Source organism: Coturnix japonica, chromosome 9 (assembly GCF_054131305.1).
Source record: "Coturnix japonica strain WE chromosome 9, WE-NBRP24, whole genome shotgun sequence".
In the NCBI taxonomy this organism is placed as follows: Eukaryota; Metazoa; Chordata; class Aves; order Galliformes; family Phasianidae; genus Coturnix; species Coturnix japonica.
The window spans coordinates 3,448,970-3,460,117 of NC_140671.1; the positions used below are offsets into that span (position 1 = coordinate 3,448,970).

The 11,148-nt window shown below is 41.2% G+C and overlaps 1 protein-coding gene across 3 annotated transcripts in view; it reads right to left on the reverse strand.

The window, feature by feature from the left end:
- The window catches only part of TMEM132C (transmembrane protein 132C), a 156,686-nt gene extending 149,879 nt beyond the window's left edge, over positions 1–6,807 (reverse strand). For all 3 annotated transcript variants that reach the window (XM_085509482.1, XM_085509481.1, XM_015878410.3), the window contains exon 1: positions 6,365–6,807. Coding sequence is in view for 2 of the 3 variants with exons in the window: in XM_085509481.1 (XP_085365607.1) it covers positions 6,365–6,443 (79 nt within the window). In the remaining variant the exon portion in view is untranslated. The remainder of the gene's footprint in view (positions 1–6,364) is intronic.
- Positions 6,808–11,148: the final 4,341 nt, after the last annotated feature.

The window sequence follows — 11,148 nt, forward strand, 5'->3', positions numbered from 1 at the left end:
ACTGAAGCAATTTCATTTTCCAGAAATCACCCCTGCAGCTAGGGAGAGGGACGGAGCATTTAGAGAGCATTAAGTTGGACAGCATCCCTACCCACAGCTCTTACACTTTGCCCAGGTCAAACTTCTGCAGTACAGGATCTGCAATCACAAGGAAAGAAGGGCCCAGCCCTGTCCTAGGACAGGCCTAGCACATGGCAATTTTCATAGCATTAACTGTAAGGATTCATCAAGTCCTTCCTTGTCACAAGCTAACGTTGTTTGTAACATTTTTGACTTGACATCCCACCAAATCAACCACAGACTTTCTTCAGATCTCACAAGTCCTGCTCTTGGCAAGTTCCATAAGGCTATCAGCACTTCTCAAGTAAGAGTAACTATTTTTATACAAAGGAAAATCCATTTTTTCCCCTCCCCCTCACCCCCCACGCACAGCTTTGTTCTTGTAAACCACTGAACTCTTGGCTGAAGTTTTGGGAATAAAAAGCCCTCAATCTGAGGCAGATACTTGGCATTTACGGGGAAAGAACTTAAACTAAAACCTAACTCTTAATGTTGATTGTAACAAGCAGCGCTACCAGTCCTGTTTGTAATAAAAATTCAGGGTTTTTAATTGCACTGCAGTTTTTCTTATTCATTGTTGCATTTGGGGGTTATTTTTAGTTGGTTTTGACTTTTTTCTTTTAGTCAAAAATAAGGCACTACGTTAATGGAAGCATCACGATTATTTGTACAGGATCAACAGTAAGAGAAAAACATCCAACACAAAAAATTAAAGTGGCATGGTTCACCAAGTGCCTTTCATTCTCTAACCTCTTAGTGTTTAATATCCTGCATTGGATATATAATGTAAGCAATTCCCATAACAATCTCTTCTTTTACTATGGTGTCACATATACAAATTAAAGCCATACTGCTCTAAGTGTTAGGCTGCAGTACTGTAATCACTTAAACAGTCTCTCCCCAACTTGAGTCCATCCTTTTTGTTATTCCTTATACAAGCATTCTCATTGATCCCACAGTGATGCAAACTTTCCTCTCATTAAAAACAAAACCAAAAAAACAACATCAAAACAAAACCATATTTTTAATGTGTTTTATCTCCCTGAAGCAGCTCTCAGAGGAATCAGGCATGTCAAAGCTGGCAGAAGAGAGTTGTTCAGTTTGGAAGAGGGCAGAAACAATTTACATTGGCTGAAGCCAGTGAGGTACTGCACCCTCAGGCAGTGCAACTAGTTGGAAAATGGAATTTCACAAGGGCAGAAACTAATGTTGAAGCTTTTCTTGCCATTGAGAATGAAAGGAAAAGTTAAATTGTTATGTAAAGTTAAAACGCTTTTCAGTAGACATTTGTAATGATTAATCTTTTCACACAAGTCATACTGAGGTGATTCATTTTTGCAATATCAGAACAACACTATAGAAAAATAATGATGTGCTCTGTAGAGTATCTATCCTATTATACGTTCCTATTTGAATACATTTACAAGAAGTCAAAAGGATTGTTTTCTGAAATAGTTTCTTAATGAAAAAGTTATGGAATTTAGATACAAGCACAATAAAAGAAGAAATGGCTTCAAACTCTCCCCATTTTGTTTTGCAATAGAATCACTTTTTAACATATTTTTGAAGACAGAACAGTTCAGTTGAAAGATATTTATCAAGTGGAAAAAGGCAGCAATTACATAAGTAATACATTAGAAATACCATTACTGTGGTAGATAGACTTTTACGTCTGCCCTCTATGGTTCCGTGTTGCAGCCAAAAAGCAGAATCAAGTGTATCAGTATCACAGGATATCAGCTTACCTTTTACTTAAGGCTTCCTCTCCATGTATGGTGAAGCCAACTTCCACATGTGCCAGGAGACCAGTAAGGATTTGTTCAAATATCTGTCTTTCAGATGCTTATTTGATGCTGAAATTTCCCTATAAATGCCAAATTTCTAACCACTGTTTTGTGACCTTGAATTTGCTTTGAATTATTGAACAGGACAATTCACTTAACAGTTCTATCTCTCCTTAAAGAAAGTTTGTGTTTCCCAGTTCTTCAAGAGGAACATACAACATAAAGCACTGAAACACAAACTCTGGTAGCAACAGAAATCAGCGGATAAAGTAGTGCTCCAATGGATTTACAATAAAAATATCATACCATTACAAAATATTACTGCTCTTCTACAAAACCACATGTTTAATAAAAATTCTGGAAGGAAGTTGAAAATGTTATCCAAGAAACAACAAAAGAAGTGCTTGACCTTAGAACATGACACTTGTAGCACTAGCTGATGGTAAAATCCAACTTAATTCTTACTGCAGCATATAATAAAGTGCCCACTTAAGGAGCCATGTCAAGCTGTTTACATCTGTCAAGTTGCTGAAACTACAGTTGTAAAAGAATGCATTTGATAATGGCAGTGGAACTATGATTAGGATGATCTGTGTTATTCAAGCAAAAGAAGTGCCAGAAAAGGCTGTCTCCAAGAGCAAAGTTACTGACCCAAGATGTCAGTGGTGCAATAGTACAACATTAGCACATTTCTTAAGTGTAGTGGCAAACTACTTAGTCAAAATGTCCTTTCCTAAAGAAAAGCTCAGCTAATTGACCAGTGGTGTAAAGATGCCTGTAATTTTAGCGATGGGGCTGACACTTTGTTTATGGAATTCAAGCTCAACAGATTAATATGCGTTAGAACCGCAAAGAAAATAGAAGAGTGGATTCACTGGGTCATTTCACTAGAGTTGAAAAGAAAAATGGTGACCTGAGGCTGTGTATTGACCCAAAAAAATGTGAACAAATAGACAAAGAGGGAGTATTTCCATTTACTAACTAAAACAGACGCAGGCAGTACTTGAGTAAAATGATTTCCAAAGCTAGATACATCTGCAGGCTTTTAGCAGATACCTCTAAGTGAGGAGACTGCAGAAGCTATGAACTTTCAATGCACCATTTGTCCGTCCTGATTTCAAAGGGGTCACATCTGTCACTAGAGCCTGAGCCAGTCCACAGAACACAAAACAGTACAACTGCTTGAAGAGCTGAACACTGTGAAACTGTTTTGCCAGGGTACTGAGTCTGTAAGGGAGAATGAATAAAATATAGAGGACTCAGGCTTGCAAGAGCAAGTCAGGACAAGAGTTTGACTGAGACAAAGGCAAGTTCTCCAGCCAGTAAGTTACTGCACATCACTGCGAAGGACTTATCAGTCTCTGGACTAGCTGCCTTAGAGAAGACACAACACTTTCCACAATTATGAACAACAGCTCTGAGATACTTAGTGTATCTAAGTATCTGAGATACTTAGTGTATATACCATTATTTACAGTTTCTAGCTGTTCATTAAAGAACAACTTTTCAGTGGTGCCGACGTACTCTTTCCCTAGGAGAGTTAAAAAATGCACAGCTGAATCCCAGCTCTCCATAAAATCTGGATCTTTAAATCTCAGTGAAGGTAACTTGCCGATGCTTACTAATATTTAGAAATAAGATTAATGCTTTGCTGTTTATTAATTGATTTCATACAAATGAAAGTTCCACTTATCACATCTTTCTGGTTTAACAAAATAGCAGAAGAAAAGCAGGTGCTACACCAGCCTCTGGATGCACAACCGTGCTTGTATTTTTGCACAAAGACTATCTGAGTACATGGAACTCTGGTAACACCATGCAAATGTAACATTTGGTCATGTTCAGTACTATCTTGTACTGAAGATACAAGATTCTTCCATGTATCTACACAAACACACACACACACTTGTCTGACAAATGGATCAATCCTCTCACTGAACATCCTTAAACTCATGTTTAGGAGTCACTTAGGATTCTTCCTTTCTGATTGCTGTTCTTCGGTTTTAGTTCAGAGATGAGATGAAACAGAATTCAGTTGTCCATGCATTATATAATGAAATAGATCTGTACATTTGCCTTTACTTCATTTGTGCTCTGATTCAAGAAAAGAATTAAAAATATCTAACCTCGAACTCATGAATGCTTCCTATTGACTACAAAGAGGCTTAAGCACACGCATTAGCACTTTGCTGAAAAGAGGTCATTTCCTGAAAGGAATATATACACACTCTGCATTTGCTTATGTAAATATGATTACACACATATACCCTCCACCTAGGGAACAGGCACCCAATAATTGGTATGTAAAGCATGTACTTGCACCTAAATGCAAGAGCACTTTTGCACGCTGACTTTTTATACATCCTGATCTAACTAGAGGCATGGCTTAAATGAAATGCCAAGCTTCTTTCTTGAGATTGAATGAATTAACATTATTAGCTTGATAATAACCACAGCATAATGGCACACTGAGGCCTAAGGCAACATTTCAGGAGAATTTTCTTAGAAATTCAGGCCTGATAGGAGATGCTAATGAGTTCAGAGAAGTAAATATAGCTCTTTAAATAGCAAATGACAACTTGTCTATAATAGTAAGTTTCTCAGCACATTCACAAACGTTTTTGCTTACGAGCTATAAAGTGACTTTCATTTAGTTGGACTTTGGCTCTCAAGAACAATCGCTATCCTAACACACCAACAAAAAGAGTGCAAATACACAAGGGGAGCACAAATGAAATGCTTGTTAGGGCCTCACAAGGAAACCATACAAACACCTTATTTAATAAGTTTAATTAACCAGCTCTTTTCCCAACACTACTCTGCCCATCAATGCAGAAAGGCAAATTCTCTGCTAAGAAGCTCAGCTTTCCTTCTCTGAAGTAATATTTTCTCTTTTATGCTCTAAGAACAGCCCAGAAAACCCCAGCAGCTGCTGCCAGTAGCGGCTGGCTGTGGCACCACTATGGACTGTTTTACAGCATGGCTGAGTCAATGCTGACCCAGGCTCCAGCAAAGAGAAAGAGCTTAATGAGGTTGGGTTGTTTATAACCTCTCACTGTAGCACTTTCTGCCACCCTCACGAAGCAGCACCTACATATTTCTCTGTCTGAAAATATTTTTACAAGAAAGCGTCCGTACGTCAGTACCCAATTCTATTAAATCTTATGCAAACGCTGACTGGAGAAGATGCATTTGTAACTGTAAAAGCTGCATGGCAGAAGAGATATAGTGCCCTAGAAAGGTGCCAGACCCTCCTTAAAATTCTTAATCTCCTGCAGACTCTGAAAGCGAACACGAGGCTAATACAATTCTCACCTCCAGATCGCAGCATTCAAAACAAAATCCCATAATTTACACGCTTCACATCGCACTTTCATGGCACATTGAGTCACAAGGATGTCCATTAGTTTTAATGTACTATATTAAAATGACTGGCAGTAAAAGGCCATGCAATTTCCTGCCATGTACTTTATTTTCTGCACCAATCTGGATGGGAAAAATATTGCCACCAATTCAACCCTTGCTTCATTCTTAAGATACTTCTGTAAACATCCATGCTGCCTCTCCAATCAACTGCCCCAGTAAGAGGTCAGCAGGACTGGATCAAACTAAACAATGAAAAGCCTTTTATTAGTAATCTTCTTATGTCAGTCGAACAGCATCACTAATATTAAGAGGATAAAAAGCAAAATGATTTCTTTTCCTATTGCTAGGGATGACTACAACAGCTGGAACTGCAAAGAGCTTAGCAAGTTTCCATCCCAAAAAAGCAGAACATGTCCACAACTAACACGGCCGCAGCATAATCACAAGACATGCTGAGACATGGCAATCACCCACAGCTCTGCACGGAAGCCCCTGCTTGGATCACACTCAGTTTGCACACCTGGGTCACTTCAGAGATCTCGCTCTGTCAAAGTGACTCCTATCACAGAAGTTCAGTGATAAGACTCAGATCATTCCAATGACCTCTGTGCTAAAACAAACCTGCTCCTCAGCTGTCCCTGCGGTCCTGATAGCAATCATCTCGTTCCCTCCAGGTAATGGTTTGCATCCATTCCCTGGGGCTCTTACTACACAACTCCAAATTCCAAGGGTGCTGTTCCATAACCTCAGCACTATCATTGAGCCTCGGAGCTCCTTGGAGCTTCCACCGCGTTCCACACCGGAGCACCCATTCCAACAAAGAAGATCCCTTTATGACCAAGCAATAATTAAGATGCGTTTGTAAACACCGCGACAAAGAAGGAAACTTTCCGCTTCTCATCTCAGTCGTGCAAGCTCGCAAGGTTCGCTCCCATTCATATAAACACAAGAGCAGAAATAAGAGGATGGGGGGGGAGGGGGGGGGGGAACGCATAAGACAACAGATAGAGGATGTAAAGAGAAAAAGAAGAGACACGGGGGTTGGGGGGGGGGGGGGGGAGGAAGAGGGAAAACAGAAAACAAGCGGCCATCCCGAGGAGCCGCGAAGCAGCACAGCCCGAACGCGATCAACTGGTGCTGCGCTCCCCGCTTACCTCCGCACAGCAGCGCCCCGAGCAACAGTCCGACAGCCTGCGGGCAGCGCGGCCCTCCGCCACCGGCAGCCCCCGCCATACCGAGGAGACGGGGCCACGTCCCAGGAGCGGCTCCGGGAGCCTCCGCCGCCCGGTCAGCCCTCCCGGCGGGTCATCGCTGAGCGCTCCTCGCTCCCAGCGCCGCTCAGCCCCGCGCCGGGCTCCCGTCCATGACCGTCAGCCCTCCGGCTCCTGCCCAAGCGGCGATGGGGCGGGGGGCGCAGAGAGCAGGATGAAGCCCCGCTTGACAGAACCGCACCGAGCTCTCCGTGCAAAACTTTTCCAGCAGAGAACGAGAGAGGTCCCGGAGCCGGGCGGCAGCAGGAACCGGGTTCCCCCGGGCTGCTCACCGCGGTCGCCTTTCACCGCTGCTGCAGCTGGCTCCGTTTCCCGTGCCTTTATGTGGGGGCCGGCGGCAGACGCGAGCACACGGACTTTTCCCTCCGAGGAGGAGGAGGGGAGTAAAGCCCCAGCGGGGAGCGGAGGCGGCGACCTGCGGGCGGCGGGCGCCAATCAGGGGGATCGCTCCCGGCCCCACGCGCGACAGGGCAGCCCGCCTCCACGCACACACACCCGCTAAGGGACTCCCGCAGCGCGGCGGCCGTTGGTCTCGAGCCGGGTGTCACCTGCGCCCACCCCCCCTCAATGCATAGAGTGGGATCCTGAGTGGGGAGCAGCGCTCTGCCCGGTCCTGTCTCGCTGAGAGCAGAGGGAAAGTGGTGATGAGGTGATGCAGTCACTCAGTGCAACGAGAGTGAGAAAGATCTGGGCAAGCTGATGTGGCTGGAGAGGGGAATGAGGGCACAGCTGGCCCTGCAGAGCACAGAAAGCCCCCTCAGAAAGGAGGGCACAGCACTCTGTAGCCTCATTCCTTCAGTCCAGCTCCAGATATAAAGTGACACGTACTGAGAGAACCAAACCAAAGGAAAAGTGCGTCACCAAAGGAAAAGAGCATCACCAAAGCAGGGAAGTTTGCTGCACCCAGATGCCTCCATCCACAGAGGGCAAGAGAGATATGAGACAGGTTTTAATCACGTCAGTTCCATGCCTTGGCAGTGCAGCCCATTGCAGTCCCTCAGGTGAGCAGCTCACACCTGGACTTTGCCCATCTCCAGCCCAGACCTTCCCACCTTGCTCTCCTGCTTTCATTTCCATCTGCACATTTAAGTTCCATCTTCTAACCGTAATCCTTTAACTTCATGATTTCAGTTGGGTGCTCTGGATAACTCCATCTGTTTTCTCCACTGCTAATGTACTCATAGTAAGAAAAGAAGTAACTGCCTTCCAACTCTGTTTTCTAAAACCTCTGGAAACCTGCTGCTTTTACCCTGAAAAACAAAGGAAGCAGGCACAGACCATCTCCCTGTGACTTCAATGCAGTTCCTTGGCCAGGTAATGATACAGCAGACAAAGCTGATTACGTATTTTGCTAAATAGACTGATTAAAGCATATCCATGCTGATTCCATAAGGCCTATTGTTTATACAAGACATTATTCATGGTTTGACGAGCCAAGCCAAAAGGAACTGCTTTAAAATAGGGATTTCTGATGAGGAACTGCATAGAACCTGGTCAGGAGTAGGCTTTGTACTGTTGTGGTTTACGTGATTTCATTGTCTGTAGCAGCTACTTTAAACATGGGGAAAAAAATAAGCAGAAAGAACTGCATATGGATGCAATTCTGAGGTAATCATTCCACAAGAATGTGAAGAAACATTTCTAAGTGAAAAGAACAGTGTAACAGCTACGGTCTCTTCTGCTTCATTATGAATTCTGCAGTACAAATATGTGTTAGAAGGTTCTAATGTAAGAATCCAGTGGTCAACAGTAAAATACATCAGCTACCACATGTATGTCCTACCCACATTTAAATATGTAGATATTGTGTTTGTACTGCTTGTATTTGACTGGATGGACTTTAAATGTCCCTTCCAACTCAATCAATTCTATGATTCCACGTGTAAGGACACTACAGTCAAGACAAAAGCCTTTTTAAGGCAAATTTTACCAGGTGACCAAAACAACATTGTTAACATCATTCATAAAAAAAAACAAGATTTATTTCCTTTAAACTGTGAAGAAAAATGTCAGTGAACTGTTACCTGTAGAGAAGGTGAGGTTATTCAGAAACACTGACACATGGAGTTATGTCTTACATATCAAATCCAAACTGGAATCCATAGTCCATTATTTGAATGAAATGCTCTGAAAAAAAGCTTTGGAAGATAGACAAAATAGTAGAATTCATTGGCAGATACTTCCATGAATAAATAGTCATAATGAGCAAATATGTAGAGAAGCTTGAACAGAACCCTTTCTTCTGCAGCTATTATTCTTTTGAAGCTTGATTTCTCATCACTGTAGCTGCAATATTTCATAACCAGAATTGTCCATAGAAGCTATGCCTAAGACAGCTTGTTTAGGCCAGTATTTACAAGGGAAACCAAGGGAGTTACATACAGAAATCACAGTCAAAGTTGAGCTTCCTACCTTAATTTGTTTCATTTCCCATTTGTAAAGAAGTGATGCTGTGTATGCAACACAACTTATGCCTCTAAACATATAAGCAAGGGCATTTGGCATACGTTAAATTATATCTAATCTTAAATCTAGATTTTATTGTTATCTGTTGTTCCAGATTTCTATATTGAAAGTAAGATTCTGTCATTTCATTCGTGTTGATTATTATGCTACTCAGATTGTCCTGTTGAAGTCAATGAGGTTAGTCTGCAGAAACTATGTAAAATTAATGGATACGAATGTAGTCCTAAGGGTTCAATTCTATTCTCAACAAAGCTTATGGAAATTTGATCCCTGAGCCCAGCTCTCACCTTTTATAAGGTTATTCATGTGAGTGAGGAGAAATGGTTATATAGTAATATAGTTTTGTTTCTGGTGATGTTTGTCATTAGACTGACCCCTAGACTTCAACACATCACAGCATGATTTGTCAAGGTGTTTTCCTAGATATAGAGAATGAATATCACAACATTCATTCTGAGTCATACGTAACTTAATTTCACCAAGATTTTGTGAAAATTATTTTGATTTTTATTTGTAGTAAACATTCCATCAACAGCCACCTTTAAAGTAGTTACATGACTTGATTTCCAGGAAGGAATCCCATGAGTTAAAGCTTGGAAATTTTTAAGAGCTCTTTTGACTTAAAACAGGCAAAACTGAAAGTTTCAGACTTACACTTAGTATGTTCCCTATAGTAAGTATAAAGCAATATGGAATATTTAAGAACAAACAAAAAGTGACAGTGAGCAATAGATGACTTGTTAGGATACACAATATCACAATCCACAGTCTGTATTGTGAAGGTGTAACTGAGCATTAGTTGTAATAGCATTACAGCTTTTCAATTTGCTATTATTCTGTTGGAGAGAAAAAAAAAGCTAAACATTTGTCTTACGTTGAGCTTGGAGATATATAATAATCAACCTAAAATGGAGGACAGCAGAAGAACAAGATTGTTTTTTTTCTTTGTGAGAAAACATTTTCATTTCAGGGCAAAAACGGTCTCTATCCATGCTGTGTAGACTTTCAATGACAATAGACTTTCGTAGCAATTGGACAGATCATTGCAATGGGAAAGGCACTACAACAAATGTGTGATGATGGGCTGACTAGCACAAAAAAAAAGGCACTATAAAAGAAGATTGCTCATCTGTATCAGACAATTCTAGGTTTACAGGGAAAGCTTTACCAAGGAGAGATCTCCAGAAAGAGATCCTTCTTCAGTGGCAGTTGGCCCTTAAATGAGGTCTAAGAGATGCGCAGCAAGGCTCCCCCCCTTCCTGTCTCACACCTGAATTGCCTTTACCTGTGCTCCAAGGCTGACTGGGTCCATTCCCCAGGCGCTCAATCAGTGGTTAGGCTGGGACTCAACAGTTCCCATACAACTTTTGACATCACAATCATGGACTGCAATCAAAAGTGTATCAGAAGGAACAATCAAATAGAATGTTAGAAAACAGATGTTGAGGTTGTGAAGTTGCCAGTAGTTTCACACTTGTGACATGAGTATAACAGGCATTACAGTCTGCAATCTTGATTTTAATCAGTTTCTAATGAAAACAAGTTTTTGACAGCTACTCTGTGATTTATCAAAAGAACATAGGTTGTCCTTGATATATGTGAGTGGTTTTGGATGTGATCATTTAGCACTATGTCTACTGCTCAAACACCCATTTAACATGTTCTCCATTTTAGTTAGCTCTGTACTGTTATCCTTGGCACTATATCACACATACAACTCAATCAGTGTGACCTTAAACAAGTCACCTACTCTATTCCTCAATGTCTTTACATATTTAATGGCATAATGATACAAAATTGCTTTATAAAGTGCATGGGCACATGGAATATAAAGCTATATATGTGTCCAAGTATTCCTTAGAACTCATAGTACTATCTAAATAAATAGTTTTCTAATTAAATGTATGCCCCTCTGCTCAGTAATTGTTTGCAGTTATCCATAACTGCACTTTTCTTAATTCATTTTCTTAAATATAGGAATTCTTTTTAAATCCTTTGCATGTTGTCATGGCCAGTCCTTACCAAAATTGTATTCTGTGTGGCACTATGTATATAAGATTCTAGCAGAAAGTAAGAAAGAGTAATATACCCAAATGGAACAGAATGTAAAATTGTTCAGGACTCAGTTTTATGTTAACCTTGTACCAGGATGTGTTATCATCCCTCTTCTTTCTTCCATACTTTGTTTTTCACTTAAGAGT